Below are 17,393 nucleotides of genomic sequence, written 5' to 3'. Positions count from 1 at the left end.
GCCGATATGTGATAATGTTACATCGTAAACAACCAATCTGTGTTGAAAATGACTGGAGGAGAGCTGGTAACGTGGCTAATGGACACAGAACGAAGGTTCAGTTCGGTTACATCATGATGCGTTTAGGCTCTGTTCTGTTAAAATGAGTATCGGTTGATCCGTTGAACCACTACTTCGCACCATATGCCATAAAGGTCAGTATTGTGCTCCAGGGCTACAAACGCCGCAGAAAAATACCAGAGAGACCACAAGGCCAACATCAAAAAGAAAACAGACATATGCCGTCCATGTGCGGGGGGGGGGGGGGGGGTTGAAGATATTTGAACTAACGTTTTGCAGAGAACTTGTTTTCCTTTCGCGTTTTTGCACTCTTCTTTAAACAATTTTCACAGATGAATCTGGAAAGAGAGAAGAGAGAGAGAAGTTAAGAGTTAGTTACAATTAACATGCATAAAATGTGCAAAATAAGTTATGCAAATCTCCTAAAAGTATCGACATCTCACCCAGACGGCCAAATGACATCGTAGTGTAAGACGCATATCTGGTGCATCTTCCGTCCACAATCTTTACATTCAACAAACCTAAAAGAGAAGCGAATATACAGTCAGACACTTACAAAAAACGACTGATGCACTGTCTTTTAAATATTTCTTATTTCATGCGTTTGCCAAATGCTATTCCAATTCTCAAAACTGTCCGTTCACGATCCCGATGGCCATCATTTGTATGACTGACGACATCTTAACTGCTGACGCAGCAAGCAACCAAAGCCAGTGTGCCTTGGAGGACATCTTATTTAACACAAAGTCACAATGACAACGTGAACTCATCGGTCAGACAGAGTGTTTGACACGAAGCAGGTGGCGCTGCCGAGCTGCCCCGAGGCCTCACTGAAGCCCAAAGTGACTGATCCGAGAGCTCCGGAGAGAAAATGTGCAGATTGTTCACCAAAACACAAACACAAAGCCAGATGTGAACGATGTAAGATGTGATGAGGAACATGAACGTGGGGAAGAAGAGCAGAAAGAACACGACATGAGCTCCGTCTGCATTAGTCCTCCTCGCTGAGCGGGTTTGTGTCTACTTACGGTTCAGAGTCGAGTACGTCGTTCTTCTTCCGTTCGAACTGGTCCTTTGATATCATCCTGAAGAGTCAGAGGAGAGAAGAGACAGAGGAGAGAAGAGACAGAGGAGAGAAATGACAGAAGAGAAGAGTCAGAGGAGAGGAGAGAAGAGACAGAGGAGAGGTAGTGAGAATAATAGGACAAAAACACTGTTGATTTATTTTTTCTATCTTCAGTCCTATGCTCTTTGCTTTTCTCATTGCCGGCCGAGTGTGCGTGGGGGCCACGCTTCAATAAGACTACGGCTGTCGATTAATCTGAATAGCTTATATTACATTAGTGGCTTTATCGAGAGCCAGCTTACTCACGTCTGTGGCTGTGCAGGATCATCTCCCAACGTCACGCTGTCCCCCTGGATCTCATTGAAGCACTTCTCACAGAAATGATACCTGCAAAAATGACACATTCAACGCTCACTTAGTATTCGGCTACTTGTGTGTTCAACACGATTCTGCACAAAATAACTCTTTTGTGTTTTATAACAGAGAGCGGGGAAAACCCTGAGCTCCCGTTGAGAGTGTAAATGGAGTGTGCTGCAGGAGCCGCATGTTGTCTGTTAGGCTGCGCTCTATCACTACCGCTTCTGAGCTGCTCTGCTTAACAGTGCCCAGTTTAAGTGTGGGAAGAGAGGGGGGGGGGCGGGGGGCTGCAGTAACGCTGTTTATGCAGCAGGTGGTGCAAGGGACTGTGGTGCAGGCAGTCATCTGCTGGATTTATCCATAAGATGCTGAGCAAAACACAATCAGTCCACTGGTTTGTTGCTCTGTGCCCGGCACCCTTTTGGGTTTAAAGTCTTCGGCGTGTTTCCCTGTATGTGCAACACCGGCAACCTGGCTGTTAAGAAATGTTGCTGTGAGCAAAACCATTTTGTAGTCTCCCGCCGTGCCAGGACCTGGAGGCAGAGCCATTAAAAGCCGAAAGCTGTCATGATGACACTACAGGCCCGGATCACAGTGGTCCCTCTAGAGCTGCGGAGGAACAGATCCTCGGGCTGCAGGCGGCGGCTAATACGCTTCAAATTGCTGCATTTATTTGCCCGTGAAGACACATAGTGAACAACTGTGCATGCAGATTGTGTGACACGTAGAAAATGATTCAGTGGGATTACAATTCCAACAGATTTGATTGAATACATAGCTGCGTTTACGGCGGAGAAGCACACATCTATGCGTAGACGCCTGTACCTGTTCTGGTAGCTGTAGTATGTGCCTCCAGTAGGTATGGTGCAGAGCTGCTTGCCATAGCAACAGAGGGTTTGAGGGGAGAACTCGTACTGCAGACACAAGCAACATGACAAAGGTGGTGAAAAAAAAGAAAACGAGGTTTATTCATTTCATAAATCCTTTTCATTAGGAGCTGTTGGTTTAGCATCTAAATTTGCCTCGTCTTTAGTGAACAGTCAATCTCGTACTCAAAAAGAGAAGTACTAAACATTGGATTTTTTGAAATTAGGCAACAATTGAACAAAGAATCCTTTTTGTTTTTATGGCTAACAGATAAAAAACGGATCCCTACTCCATTTATTGCCTCTTTAACACCCTCTTCATCTCACCTTCCTCCCGCAGCAGTATCCCAGGCCCTGCATGACGGGGTCGATCTCTGACTCAAACACCTCGGCCAGCTTGGAGCAGTACTTGTAGACGCGGGACGTCTTGCGGTTGTAGAGCCAGGCGTTGTTGAACATCACCCAGACATCGTCGACGTATTGCCAGGGCTCTTGGTATTGGCCCGTGTCAAGCTTACGCTTTATTGTGGACAGGTCTATTGGGGTCTTAACAATGTCAAAGTAGTCCTGCAGAGAGAACAACACGTTTGTGTTAAGAGATCAATAGAACTGAAACAGTGCAGCTGAATTACGGGCATCCATCAAAACTGTACAACATTTAACAACAACATCCCACGGGCAACACATTCATCATTTCAAAAAGGTTGTCTTGAAGTATTGAAGTGCATGTGTGCTACGTACAGGGATGCCCAGAAGCATGGGGTCTACTGGCTGTCTGAAGGGCAGTGACTCGGGGTCCTGCCTGTAGAGAGACTCCAGAGTCGGCATCAGAGCCTGGCGCAACTCCTCGGGCTTAAAGACTGAAGAATGAACAGTGGACGAGGTACGTGTTAGTAATCCAAAAAGGTTAGAAGAGGGAAAGCAGGGTTTACTGTACAGAAAAATAAACAGAGGCTACGGCGTCATTTTCTTTCTTTCTGATGCTGGAAGTTCACCAAGACAACAGACTCTCTGAACCATTGACCCGTTAGTAAACAACAGCAACATTAATATCTGGCCTTGCTGCATTGTGTTATCTGTATTACATCACCTGTTTCTAATTATCACACACTTTAAAAAACAGAAACAAAAAACGTAACATCCTGATTCGTCGAGGTGTATTCTAGCAGCAGGTGCACAGCCGGTTCATTATGTGTGTAAAGTGCAGCCAAGCTCAAAGAAGCCTTACAAGAGTCTGGACATTGTTCAGAGTCTCAGTGCCAAACTCGTACTCAGTCATGAGCGTCTCACGGCTGGCACAGAGTGGAGGTATTAACATTACTGGCAATGACGGGAACCCTCTGCGCTCACTGAGTGGATCGGTCAGACTCTGCACAGATTGTATTCATTCGTTGGCATCAGACTCACTTTTCCTCCGTGACTGAGAGGGGGATGAAGAGGCCGTGCTGTTGGCTCCACCCTCTTCCTCTTCTTTGGGTTCCGTCTTCATTTCCATTTTTTTCTCCTCCACCTCCATTGGCTCCGGCTTCTCCTCTGGCTCCTCCTTCTTAACCACCGTTGAAGCAGAGTCTTCCTCAGTCTATGGACAAAAAAAAAAAGGAAATTATATAAGAGTGAAAAATACAGGCTTTGAAAGCAGCGTCAAAGCCACAAAATGCACTCGATTAGGCAACGTTTTCAACCAAGTTGAACCTTTTGACTAAGGTGAAGATCTGACTTATCTATTGGAATCAATTTTGAGGCTTGAAGTCAGTGTGCAGGCGTGAAACTTTTCTCAAAATTAAGGATTCACAGAAGCAACTTCTCTTGATACAGATTTCATTATCTCAACTGAGGGTATCTGCCGATATGCACAATCCAATAACTGTGCTCTCCTTTTACCAAATATAACATTTTCATAACTCACTGTGTGGAACTAATTCAATATTTTTGTATGCATAGTAAACTGAGGCCAGCAGCGCGAGAGCTACAACTAGCACACGAGTCATGGGCCCACTGTGACTCACTGAATGAAAAGTGATAAATACAGAACTTTAGAATGACATTGACAAAGAAACTATTATTATATGCCATGGCTGATACCCGATCCGCTTAAAAGGTCGGTATCAGGGACAATAGCTATCTGTCGTACGGGAGCATCCCTACTCGAAATCACAAAATGAACAAAAACTGGCTATTGCTTATCCTCAGATGAAAAGACAGTTTGCTCCTTGCATTGTTTAGGTTCAAGTCCACTGCTTCGGGAGAAAGAATTATGTTCTTTAACCGATTCATCGGCAGCAGCATAAATCAACCGATGGGATAGATGAATCAGTTCACATGTATTTAAAAAACACATCGATTCAACCCACCTCCATCTTGGGCTCGGTTTTGCCGCCAGCGGCCTTAAACTCTTGTTGGTCATGGTGTGCCTCAGCTTTGACCTCCTGCACAGGCAGGTCTGCGCCGACGTGCTGCGAGTGCAGGTCGGCACTGGCAGCTGAGGCCGGCGTGGGCACCCGGTTTTCCAGACCGGCCCCTGGTTGAGACAGCTGAAACGGGGGAGGGAGGGATAGAGACAGAGACAGAAAAGACAAATATGAGGTATTGGCAACAGCTCAATTGCGGGTTTTTGCATGCAGGGCTGAAGCCACAACACAGATGAGCCCCTCCATATTGGTTTCATTGCTCCGTTGTTGAAAGATGTTAACATTCCCATTGTGATGGATGCTACAAGCAGTGGTGAGGATGCAGTTATCAGACAGAAAGGTGGATGGGACGGGTTGGTACATGACAGTCAGAGGGGATGGGAGTTTGGAGAGCATGCTGAGGGTCTCAGTCTCACCGGCGTGGTAGGGGGCTGAGGTGGGGGCTGCTGCGTCTGTGCTGCTGCAGGGAGTTCCACCTGGGGTTGGGGCTGGGGCTGGGTGGGGCGGGGCGGGGTGGCACCCTGGGCAGGGGCGGGGCCAGGGAGGGTGGGGGTGGAGCTGCGGCTAGAGGGCTGGGGGTGCGGCAGGTTAGTGACCCCCCCGGCCGTGGAGGCGGAGGAGGCAGCAGGAGGAGGCGTGGTGTGCAAGGGGGATAGGGAGGAGGCTAGCTGAGGGCCCAGCAAGGGGCCAAGTGCATTCATGGGGAGGTTAGCGCTCTGTTGTTGTTGTTGTTGTTGTTGTTGTTGTTGTTGCTGGAGAGAAGGACACACACAAGTGGCAGGCGGACATACGCACAAGATTAGCAGACAAGCATAAGGTCAACCAGACAAACAACACCACCCACAATTTGAGGTTTAGTGAGCACCTTGTGATTGGCATGGGAACAATCTAAGAGCAATTAGTGCGCAGTATGATTGGTGAAAGTAGTTTGAGTTTTAGTCCCCCGGAATTAGCACAACTTTGTTGAAGGATAGCACCAATCCGCTAGCACACTTTGTTTACTCCAGCTCCACACCCCTCGCCATGTCTCACCTGGGTGACGGCAGCCTGTGCAGGTGGCTGGCCTATGCCGGGCCCCACGGTGACAGTCATGGCCCCCGTTGCAGCGGCTGTTGTTGTTGTTGATCCCGGAGGGAACTGGGTCTGAGCCAGAAACTGTCCCTGGCTGGCCGTCTGGCCTACCATGTTGCCACCGCCATGTCCGGCTATCATGCCCTGGGCCTGGGGCATCCTGGAGGGAGACATGCCCATCTAACAAGGCAGGAAAAGATGGCGTTAGTGTGAGCACGGTGACCGGAGGTTCCACTGAGCCGTGGCAGAGACCAATCACATTACTGGCATTCCAGCCCCATAATTATAATGTACAATGACATTCTTCCATCTACAATACGTGTTTTTGTGTGTGTAACTAGACTTTCCTCCCTTTACAGTCCTCCAGATGTCTATATTGTCTACACTGCTGAAGTAATTACTAGAATAATCCTTTTTGTTATAAGAGAAAAACAGGCCAGTGCCTTGCATGTTTCACCACATCAAATGCAGGTTGTCCAGAAAAGCTGATGGCATTATCTTATTTTATTTCAGATACCATTAGACATATTTACACATTTAATAACTTCAAATATCACATTATTAGTAATTATTATTTGCTTTGACTGATTAGTACACGATTGATTCAGTGAATGTGTAGCTCATCACAGATAGAGTAGCTTCTTATTGTGTTGTCCATCTTAACGTTCACCAGCTCCTGACCGGACCAGTCGACTACATTTTTAATAAGCACGAGGTAGCTTGTGCAGACACAGCGTGGATTTACCAGCAACTGTGTGTTAGCTCATGCTACTTATATGTGTGTTAGCTCATGCTACTTATGTGTGTGTGTGTTAGCTCATGCTACGTGTGTGTGTGTGTGTGTGTGTGTGTGTGTGTGTGTGTGTGTGTGTGTGTGTGTGTGTGTGTGTGTGTGTGTGTGTGTGTGTCCGTGTCCGTGTTCGTGTGTGTGTGTGTGTCCCTCTGCCTTCTTTACCGCTGGGACGGAGCTCATGTTTATTTGCTGTGGGTGGTTCATGGGTGAGGCAGCGCGGGGTCCCATCGGTGTCTGGGATATCTGGGCGTTGGGCAGAGCCATGTGGTTGAACTGGTTGATTCCTGTACAGAAGAGGGGACCAAAATGTTAAGCAATGGACAAACAGAACTCAGCAGGACTATACAATCAAAGATAGTGGTGAAAGTTTATACATAAAATACATACATACACTTATCAGTTCAAGTTATACCAAAGCAGATGTCATTTTTCAAGCGGCTTAAGCTACAGTTATGTAGTATGTATGCTGAAGTACTTCCTAGGTGCAGCAGAAGGCATCTTTTAACACAACACAAACGTTTGTGTCTTCCCTGGGCTTGTTTGCCTTTCATGGAATCATCAGTAAATATGTTCCGCTTCATTCAGACTTCTGATAATGTGGCCGAGTATTTGTCCCCTGATCACGACCATCTTTACCGTTCCTCTTCATTTGTACATCTTCCACATCTTTGTTTTCGTTGTATCTGAATTGGAAAATACGGTGTGCAAATACCTTGTGACACCTGCATGCGATTCATGATCTGATTTGGCATGTTGGGCAGAGGAACAGGTCCATCTATAAAACAAAAAGAAAAAAAACAACATTAAACCATGAAGCAGCTTGAAGAACAGCATAACCGGTTGTAATGAAAAAAGGCAAATCATTTCTACTGCATGGTTAAATATTCTCAACCTTTTCCAAGAATACAAGAAATCGAACATGATAAATGGCTGGATGTGCGGCAATTGTCTGGAAATTCAATTTAGACACCTACGCATAATCTAAAGATAAAATACCCAGACGGGAATATTCATTAGTCTGTGAATAAAGTATCTGACAAATCAAGAAACCGTATCACAATGATGTGCAACATTTCATGCAGTGGCATAAACCACAGACATTTAAAACGGAACGTCTGCCTCAGTTTAAAAAGGTAGATTATAGCAAGACCTCTCCAGGTTATTGGCATCACTACGACCCAACCATAGCTGGGTAATATGTCAACTAATTATTTTTAATAACAAAAATGGAAACAAACTGCATATATTATCAGGAATATCAAGGACACAAACTGTTGTCCACGGTTTCTGAAACTCGTCCTGTTTCAGAAACGTTTGTCGTCTTGTAAACACTGGACTCACTCTGTGGCCTTGGGCCAAAGGCACTGGGCTGGGGGAGGCCGGGCTGCTGGCTCCCCTGGGTGGCCAGAGGTGCCTGGTTGATGATTTGCTTCTGCAGCCTTGAGCGCCTCTTCTCCTCCAGTTCCTTTTGGATTTTATAGATTTTCTCAGCCAGGAAGTGATAGTACTCATCCTGAGGGGAGGAACGGGGAAGGTGGAAGGAGGCGGTAAATTTGACGAAAACGAGCATAGTGTATTTTGTGGATCTACTACTAAAATAAAAAGGCTTTGTGTGTGTGTGGTTTAGATAAGGTGAGCAAGGTATTTCCTAGTTGAAACCTACCCGGCTGTTAGCTGACTCGTACATGTCCCCCTCCACTTTTCTGGCGTAGGCCACCAAGTTCTCCATCCGTCTGTCCTTCAAAGCTGCCGGGTCGGGGGTAGGGAATATGGCTTGCACTCTGCCACAAGGAGTACAGAATTTGCAGCAATGAATATGTAATTTCTACTACTCTACTTCAAAAATAAATGTACAATCAGGGTTAGAAAGAACAGCCAAGAGACGGTGACTAACAAATGAAGACACCAACAAGTCTCACAGTTCTCCAGCAGGGCTGTGCACTTACAGTTTGTGTACGAGGTGATTGCGCAGGTCCTGAGTGACGTGCTCGTGCCACGCTTTCCTGGTGCCTGTGGCAGAGATGGGTGCTGCTGTGGGCAGGCTGCCCATTGAGCCCACAGCTGACCCGTCTGACAGCAGCTGACTGGAGGCGAAACAGGACGACAGAAGTTACGGCTTATATTTCTGTGTTTTGAAATATATATATTTTTTTCTTTCCAGGCAACTGCACTCATATTTACATCATAGCCTTTGCATTTTAAAAAGTAGCTACATAAGGTTTCTTGCAATTAAATAAACATTTAGGATCAACAAATGCAATGCAGGCATTGGCTGGGACTGACTTGTTAGTGTTGAGTGTGTTGGGGAGGGAGTCTGTGAGCAGGTTCGTCTGTTCTGAAGTGGTCACGGACAGAGCTGCACCTCCAAGAGCCATCTGGTTACCTGTGAATACAGAACACCGATTAAACAACTCCTCCTTGAATTAAAAAATGTTTTTAAATCGAGCTCAGCATATACAATATGGCCACCATTTATACAAATAAAGCGTACTATGTTACTAAGCAACAAAAAGCATTAATAAAAAAAACGTATATGGATATTGTCAGATTTTTGTTTACATACATTTCTGACCCATGTAGGAGCCTTGAAGTTGGCTTTGCAGTGTAGAACTGCAACTAACGACTTCTTTCATTGTCAATTTAGCCGTCCATTACTTTCCTAATTTATCGATTGGTTGTTGTCTTTAAAATGTCGACAACTCAAAGTTCTTCTGTTTACTGTCACGACTGAGAGAAGACACCAACAAATATATACATTTAAGAAGCTGGAGAATTTTTTTGACTCAACCCGATTGACTAACAAAATAGCTGCCAATACTTTAACAGTTAACAACTAATCAATTAATCGTTGCAGCTCTAGTGCTGTGCATTCACAACTCGGATCAATATTTTAGAAAGGAACCCAATATTGGAAGGTTTCTAAAAGTGCCTATAGAAAGTATCAAAACAAAATCGAGCTGTTTGTTTTTACCAAGTGCATTGATGGATCTCATCTGCGGAAGCTGTTGCTGGGCGTTCTGTGCTCCTGCCGTCTGTCCGGGGCCTCCCGGGGCCCGCCCAGTGGCCTGGCTGCTGTAAGGCAGCCCAAGTGCCTCGTAGGCTCTCTGCATGGAGCTGGGGTCTATGGGGGTTGAGGTATTGATGGAGGGAGCACTGGGCTGGCCCACACCAACTGAGGACATGGGGTTCTGGAGGCCCGTACTGGGGGAGCTCAGCATGGCTGGGGAGAGAGACGGAGCAGTCAGGCCAAAAAACACTCAAACACAATCATATTGAATATACAGTTTGAAATGTTGCAACATCTTGCTCACTGCTGCACCAACTAAAGAACGCAAACAAAATGCAAATGTTGATGCTGTGTGCCAAGCCCAATAAAGATGAGAAGAATCTGCTTTGGTGAAAACACAGCGACAAGACTCGGCAAAGACCTAGAACCAAAACACACGTGCGTACACACTTTGACCTCTGGCAAGATGAAGTCACGTGGCAAAACGATACAGTAAGACCATAATGTAAGGCTAAACGATTGAAAAAGCAGTGAACTGAATAAATGCATTAATCCCTTCAGGGGACAATGCATTAGCATATTTTCCGGGGTTCAGGCTTTGGTCGGGCTAAAAAAAATCTCTTGGTTTGTGAAAAGACAAAAATTGGAGGAGGCAGGATAAAGAAATACTGCGTTCTGCTTGTGTTGGCAGGAGAGACACAAGCCTCTGCATCATGTTCCTGAACATGCAAGCCAAACAGGGACAGACCAACTCTGGAATGCTTTAAGTGATGAAAGATGCTGAGCAGAGAGGTGACGTAAAGAAATAAAAAACAAAAGAAGCAAGAAAAAAATGAGAGAAAATGTAAAAAAAAACGGTAACTGGTATAAGTAATCCGGAAAAGAACGGAAAAGATGGCCGAGCACAAAAGAACAGACTGTGAATCCGTGACAACAGTTACATGAAGAGAGTGAAAAAAACCAACAGAAAGAAAAACAGTTTTAGTGCAGACAAAGAGTGTCAAATTCGACTGTGCTCTAGAGGGGAGTAGCAGTAAACAGCCCAACAGCCAATGGCTCAGCAAGACGCCTCTAGCACACGCTCTCTGTCCCCCCCCCCCCATCACACTCCTTTCTTTATTGTGTATCAGATTACAAGCCCAGCAGGACCACTCGTACTCACAGAGTGCTTTTAGTAAATGTGGAGGAGCAATGAATTCCCTGAATAGTAAAACATACAAATATCCTACACGCAAACATAGAACAGCCGACCAGTTTTCAGCCGATTGGCCGCATCTGTCTCCAAATGTTGCCGGTGACATTTACGCACATGCGCTGCAGGATAGTTTTACATTGGCACACAATACAATAGTGCCACAGCCACACGCACGCGACTATAAACAGCTGTATTATAATTCATTACAAACATGCTGCTCAGAGTAATTACAACGAGCGGCTCAGAGTGGGGCGAGACAGCTAAAGGTAAGCGAGGTTGAATTGACTTGCATTTTGATGCGTTCGAGCACTATTGAAATTAAATGATAACAACACTATCATGATGTGTTCAAATGTAATCGTGTCAAAATTTCGTTTTTTGGCAAGCGGGGAATTACGACCTGTTTAACATCCCAACACGAGCTCTAAGCAGCTTAGAAAACATAATTAAAAACTACTAATGACAAGATGTTTCTCTTACATACAATCAAAAATGTCCTAATTATTTGAATTGTTTGTTTTTTATGCAAATAACCAGAATAGATGACAACAACATATCTAAAATATAACATCAGAATGTTACACCGTTTACACCGACATTGATTTGGTTCAAAGTATTTGACACAAATCGGTGCATCTTTGGCTAATTTCAGGAAAGCCAGAAGCAGGTGGAATTCTTTCTGAGGCTGTCACGATGGACTACTAGAGCTCAATCTACCAGCATGATCTGGAGATAAAGACCTCAAAGGGCCTTTGTCAGACAAACACAGAGCCATGTCGAGATGTCCTGCTTATTCAGCACAGTCAATGGAAGTAATTCAGCCTTGCGATTGCCGTCTGTGGTGCGCTGAGCGACTCGACAACGGTCAAGCGACAGCGGGCCCCCGAGCCTGCTGCTTGTACTCACGTTGCCCGGTGCGCTTGTCGCTGGCGTTCTTCAGCGGCAGGCAGACGGGACAGTCGTGTCGTGTGCAATTTTTCCAGTGGGAGATGATCTGTCTGGACGACGCACAGTGAGCCACTGCAAGGAAAGAAAAGAGACAGAAAGATAAGAGACTTAGAGGGTTCGGTATTTTAATGCTTGCCACCAAGCGCTCAACTCTAGGGATGGGCAACGTCAAACCATGGATCATCTCAGAAACGTTAATAAAACAGTGTGCCCACATGCAACCCCAGCAGCAGTCTTCCTAACATCCAAGTTACATTCTGTGACAGGCAGTGAGTGTCTTGTTGTTACTACAATTTAGATAGGATTCTTTGTGTTTACTGGTTTAAAGAAATCTTTCACCTTTAAGATGACCATTTGTACATCAATCACTCACTGCGTTACCTTGAATTCTAGGTTTTTCTTATATGCCCCAAAGTCTACAGTCCAAGTCTTGTTTAAAACACTTCCTCCACGACCGTCCTATGCTGGCATGTGCGATCTGCGAGTATGAGACGTTGGTGAACAAAGTGTTTTAAATAGGACGATTTTTGGCAAAAAATGTTTGGGAAGTAGTGAGCATACGACTAGATAATTGATTGATTGTTGTTGATTGTTAAAGGTTATGCACCACCCGTCATGTCAAATTCCTTGTATGTTCAACATACCATGGCAATAAACGGTTCTGATAAGCGAGAGTTGGATTAGCCTATACTGCACAAAGTTGTGTGAGAGTTGACCGATTTTTCATAGTTTTATTTTATATTCAAGTAATAAAAAAAGACTGTTGGACATTAGATACATGTGTAGATAGTGAGACAGATGGACAGTGAGAGCTAATAAGAGAAAATAAATGTGTCAGCCCAAAAACTCAATAGGTTCAGCTCACTGCACTAGTTCCCACTGATTTGGCCCAATGGAGAATGAACTATACCTGAACAAACTGAGGCGCTTCATTATATCTGTGGCCAGGCCTTTGAGATAGCAGCTAATCTGACAAGAAATCACCAGCAGGCCTCGCTAGCTGCCCGGCACACACAAATATAATGTCTCTCCACAGTTATTTCAGAAGCAGAGATCCTGAGTCAGAGGAAATTAACAGAGACATTGACTCCTTCACACTTAACACATCTCGGCCTCGGGGTTGGTTTGGCATGAAATTTAACTTAAGCATTGAAGTCCAGGGCCAGAGCAAGACATTAAAACAAATATAAATGAGAGTAGCTTGAGGGGAATTTTTGATTACAGCAACACTGGTGCTGACAAGAGGACGGACGCGAGCTGGTGGTTCAACAGCAGACAGACGCACACAATAGCACCGTAAAAATTCACGAGCCATTAAGCGTCTTTCCTACTTGAAATATAAGAAGAGTCCACGTGCGTTACACTTGTCATTTTCAAGCATTTTGCATTGTTATGATGTTTTTCATTGCTTGCTGGTTTCATCTGTTGTTTTCTGTGTGGAAGGTGTAAAATCCATCCATGCCGATAAAAGACTACATAAACATCATACATTATGCAGCTTTAGTTTTAATATTTTTATTTAATTTTAATTGGTAACATTTGACAGACATTTTTATTTTCATTTGCTTCTTTATCCATTTATCTTTGATTCGATTCCTGTATTATCTACTTTAATTTTTTTAAATACATTTTAGCTGACCTTTGAATATCATTTCTGCATACATTTATTATTACACTATTTATATTTAATTTAAGTATTTATGTATTTATTAATGTATATATTATTTTTCCTTTGCATCTTTACTCTTTATTTATTTCCCTAAACTTATTTCTGTATTATTTTCTTTATACATTATGCAAATAAGTGGGCTGTCATTCAAAGTGTGTCATAAGCTTTTTGCCTATTGGTTGATTAACACCGTCTGCTTATCAACTCCAGCCTTCATCCCCGGCAAAGCTGGAGACTTCACACACGATCCAGACATCAAATGGTTTAGAACCATAATATATTTGTTTACTTTGTCAAGGGTGCAATGAACATTGATTGGCTAGAAAGAACCGAGTTGACTTCTGAAAAACTTTTCAACCCCATGAAATGATCCATTTTATTTCATTATCCGATTGCTTCGAAATGCTCCGACTCACCCTGGCAGGACTTGCCGGCCTGGCAGTGGGTCATGTGGTTGAGGACGTTCTTCATGGTGCGGCAGTGAGGCAGGGCGCAGGCTCTCACCTCCCCGTTGGCCTGCTCCCGCCGCTGGCACTTGTGCGCGTGAAGCAGCAGGACCAGCTGCTGCTGGATCAGCTTGCGCTTCTCCGGGTCGGCTGTGGGGCCGGCTGAAGACACCGCCACACCGCCGCCGCCGGCGGCCAGCGGGAGCATCGCCGCCTGCTGCTGAATGGACGACAAAGAAAATGACAGATGTCAACAGATGTCAAAAGTTTTAATGGGTTTTACGTTTTTCGTTGGGCTTGCGAGGCTGTCAATATCACAAAACACTGCTGCCCCAACTGTGTTTGATTGACAGCAGCCAGTGTTACACCATAGTAAATTAGAGAAGACATCATGAAAGCAAAACATATCTAAAATTGTTATTTCTCTTTGATTTCTGATTATTTTTTTTTTAATCAAAAGGAGAACAAGTGATTGGCAGAGCAGGTATCCACGCTCTACAAGAGTAGTCAACTAGCAATCCTCATGAATCAATTAAAACCAACCAGGGCAAGAGTTCTAGTATCACTATATACAACATTATAATGCAGCAATTTCAGCTTCAACATGTGTTAGTTGTAGAATATGGTGAGTACTGAAACGCTGATTATAGATGGACATTGGCATGTGGGTTGGACACAGACTTGCAAGTCATCAAGACAAGTCGTCATGTTTAATAAATAGGCGATAAGGCCAAAATCCTCTATCCTAATTTAATATCTCGATAATATACGATATATAGGAAATTAAGTGCAAAACAATAGTTTGAAATGAAATTATAGAGAAAAAATGAACAAATGTTTCCAGCTGTACATTCACTATGTTTACAAATGCGGCCAAAATCACAACATGGCGTCTCACGAGCAAGCGGCCGTGTACTGCAGAGCGGCGCCGTGTGATCCCGACTCACGACGATGTAGCAGTGCGGTGCCCGGGATTTACGAAGAGGCCCCCCCCCCCCCGCAGAGAGAGTAACCCCGACGTTCCATGTTAGACGATTAGACCACCGAGTCGAATGCTACAATTACACATGACAGCACGTCATGACAGCACGGGAGCTGTACAGGAAGTGACATCGCGGAGTTTCGGAAAACTGAACCTAGAGGAATGGGACCCGGCCATAGTGACAGACAACTTTATTGTACATGATGTTTATGGCGTCTACGTGCAAGTTAAGAGTGGTCAGTGACCCAATAGGAAAGGAATACAGAATGTATTTTACTTTCAAATCAACTTGTGGCAAGTGCATTTTAGTAAAGAGCAGTTTTTGATGCAATATGGCTGCTGAGTTGTCATCAATATGTTATGCATGTATCAGACTATCCAGGTGGTATACAGCAAGTGGCATTTTCAGCTCTATTGTTACATTTTCATAAAAAGAATATTGTAATTGCAATATATATATATTGCATCGCAGTATATCGCGATAAACCGTTTTTTGTGACACGTGTATCGCGATAATTATCGCGAGGTGCATGCTAACACACAGCCCTAATTATTACGGACATGAGTGGTATCATCTATATGTTAATGTCTCAATTTGTGTAACACGCACTAATCATGTCTGCCATGCTAGTGACAGCAGCCCCTTTGAGCTGACTGGTGAAGGGTTTAGCTGCTGGCCGGGCCCCTGACTGGAGGGCTGGGCCCCAAAAGGACCCCCCCCCCCCCCATTGCTACCCTGACCCATCTGGAAAGATGGTACACATGATAATAAAAAGGCAATACAGTAATTTACCAGAATTAGCTTCATAGAATGACAGAATAATCTACTTTATAGCCCCGAGTCCTTCCTGTAGGGCCTGACAAAGAGCTTAGTCACAGAGTTTATAAATAAAGTAATTCAAATATGAATGTTGTGTATTTCTTACTGTTCCACCAGTTGTTTTTCATTTACATTCCACTGCTCTGTGAACAGCTAACTATCTAAAAATCATGGGCCGCCATTAGCCGAACTGAATCCGCATTCTTTCTTAAGAGCAAACAGGCACAGCCATTAGAAGTCTTGATGTTCAGACAGATTATTGTTTACTTGCGGGTTATTATTATTCACCCACATTAGTCAAAACAGCACAAACTTCCCACCAAAGGTTTGGCCTTTATGTCAATGCCAATGTGTCACTACAGGACCCCCTCTGGTGATGCAGGCCCCAGCAGAGCTGTGCCAGGGTGACAGTGCTCGGTTCGATCTCGAGCAGCCGATGCTCTGGCACCGGGACAGCTCAGCATGACGCAAGCTTTTGGCAGGATAGCCTTCTACAGCGCTCCACGACAGAAACATTTACAACCTCTCCTCCTGCTCCTCCCACTCCCTTCTCAAGCTAGTCCGTGTAGAGTTTGAGACCAGTGGAAACACCAGAAACAACAGAGTTAACAACATTGCAGTAGGTGGGTAACGGAGCCCCCAGATAAATTCTGTTCTTTCTTGGCAAAGTGGTTTTGACAGCGACTTTGACAGATAATAACCAGAACTTGTTAAGTTTGTCAGCTGATTAGGGCTCATAAATCTTCCTACACTCACACGGCAATATCTACCATGAGAGTTTTAATTTATTTATTTTACACGACTTTGCATCCGTCTATATTGTGATCGATACTGTAATTTTATTGTTATTCATATCATGACCACGATACCAACCATATTGCTCGGCGCTATGCAGGATAATAGAAATCTGTTAACCGTTGTAACAGATTTTAATATAATTTCTATTCGTATACTAATGTAGCTTACCCATCGCAGTGTGAAAAATTGTTTTACCGACGATCGTCATCCGCCAATATTCAGTAGAATTTGCGATCAGGACGTCGGCATTTATGCTTTTCTAGTCGCCGATCTCTTTGTGAACTTTGTGAATTGTGAACAACCAATCCGTGTTGAAATTGACCAGAGGAGAGCTAGTAATGTTAGCAGCACCGCTAATGGCTAACAAACGAAGGTTCTGTTCAGTAACATTATGTTCAGGCTCTGTTCAGTGAATATGAGTATTGAGTGAAGGTAAACGTTATCATGATGTGTTCACACGTAATCTCGTAAAAATGTTGTTTCGGTGAGAAACTTGAATAAACAGTGGTTTGAAGGACAACATCAGTAGATATTAGAGAGGGACTATGAGCTGTTTATAATACATCATTAACACTACTAATGACAACATTCAATAAAAATACAATCTTTTATTTCCCAATCATTATAGATGACTATAACAAAGTAAAAGGATAACATTTAGAAACTTTGATGGTTTACAGTAACTTCAGAGTGGTTGACAGACAGAGAGGTAGTGTACTCGCATAGCCCACCTTCAACAAGAACCATGACAGCATCCATTAAGATGTAGCGCCATAAAATAAGTGTTAGTACCAAGCTGCACAGACACACTGATCAACTTGCTGCCGCTCTCTCATCCACAAAGCTGCTGAGAGACCAGACCAGACTCTGCCAGGCCAGGCTGTATCCCCTCAGGCTGTTGACACCG

General features: G+C 44.3%; 1 protein-coding gene across 2 annotated transcripts in view; it reads right to left on the bottom strand.

Moving 5' to 3' along the window:
• Positions 1 to 17,393, bottom strand: part of crebbpa (CREB binding lysine acetyltransferase a) — a 37,574-nt gene that overhangs the window by 7,009 nt on the left and 13,172 nt on the right. The window contains exons 3-21 of one of the 2 annotated variants that reach the window (XM_079159427.1): positions 13,857 to 14,106; positions 11,730 to 11,843; positions 9,593 to 9,841; positions 8,905 to 9,004; positions 8,568 to 8,705; positions 8,285 to 8,402; positions 7,963 to 8,134; positions 7,334 to 7,396; positions 6,784 to 6,905; positions 5,790 to 6,008; positions 4,701 to 4,880; positions 3,757 to 3,928; positions 3,091 to 3,209; positions 2,677 to 2,916; positions 2,309 to 2,397; positions 1,433 to 1,513; positions 1,089 to 1,145; positions 504 to 581; positions 331 to 398 (exon numbers count right to left, since the gene is read on the bottom strand). In XM_079159427.1, the coding sequence (XP_079015553.1) occupies positions 331 to 398; positions 504 to 581; positions 1,089 to 1,145; positions 1,433 to 1,513; positions 2,309 to 2,397; positions 2,677 to 2,916; positions 3,091 to 3,209; positions 3,757 to 3,928; positions 4,701 to 4,880; positions 5,790 to 6,008; positions 6,784 to 6,905; positions 7,334 to 7,396; positions 7,963 to 8,134; positions 8,285 to 8,402; positions 8,568 to 8,705; positions 8,905 to 9,004; positions 9,593 to 9,841; positions 11,730 to 11,843; positions 13,857 to 14,106 (2,629 nt within the window). The remainder of the gene's footprint in view (positions 1 to 330; positions 399 to 503; positions 582 to 1,088; positions 1,146 to 1,432; positions 1,514 to 2,308; positions 2,398 to 2,676; positions 2,917 to 3,090; positions 3,210 to 3,756; positions 3,929 to 4,700; positions 4,881 to 5,789; positions 6,009 to 6,783; positions 6,906 to 7,333; positions 7,397 to 7,962; positions 8,135 to 8,284; positions 8,403 to 8,567; positions 8,706 to 8,904; positions 9,005 to 9,592; positions 9,842 to 11,729; positions 11,844 to 13,856; positions 14,107 to 17,393) is intronic. The other variant, XM_079159428.1, reaches the window with a different exon arrangement.

This window comes from Pholis gunnellus (genome assembly GCF_910591455.1).
Source record: "Pholis gunnellus genome assembly, chromosome: 5".
Taxonomy (NCBI): domain Eukaryota; kingdom Metazoa; phylum Chordata; class Actinopteri; order Perciformes; family Pholidae; genus Pholis; species Pholis gunnellus.
Note: the sequence above shows the minus strand (reverse complement) of the source record. Positions and strands in the feature narration are given on the sequence as shown.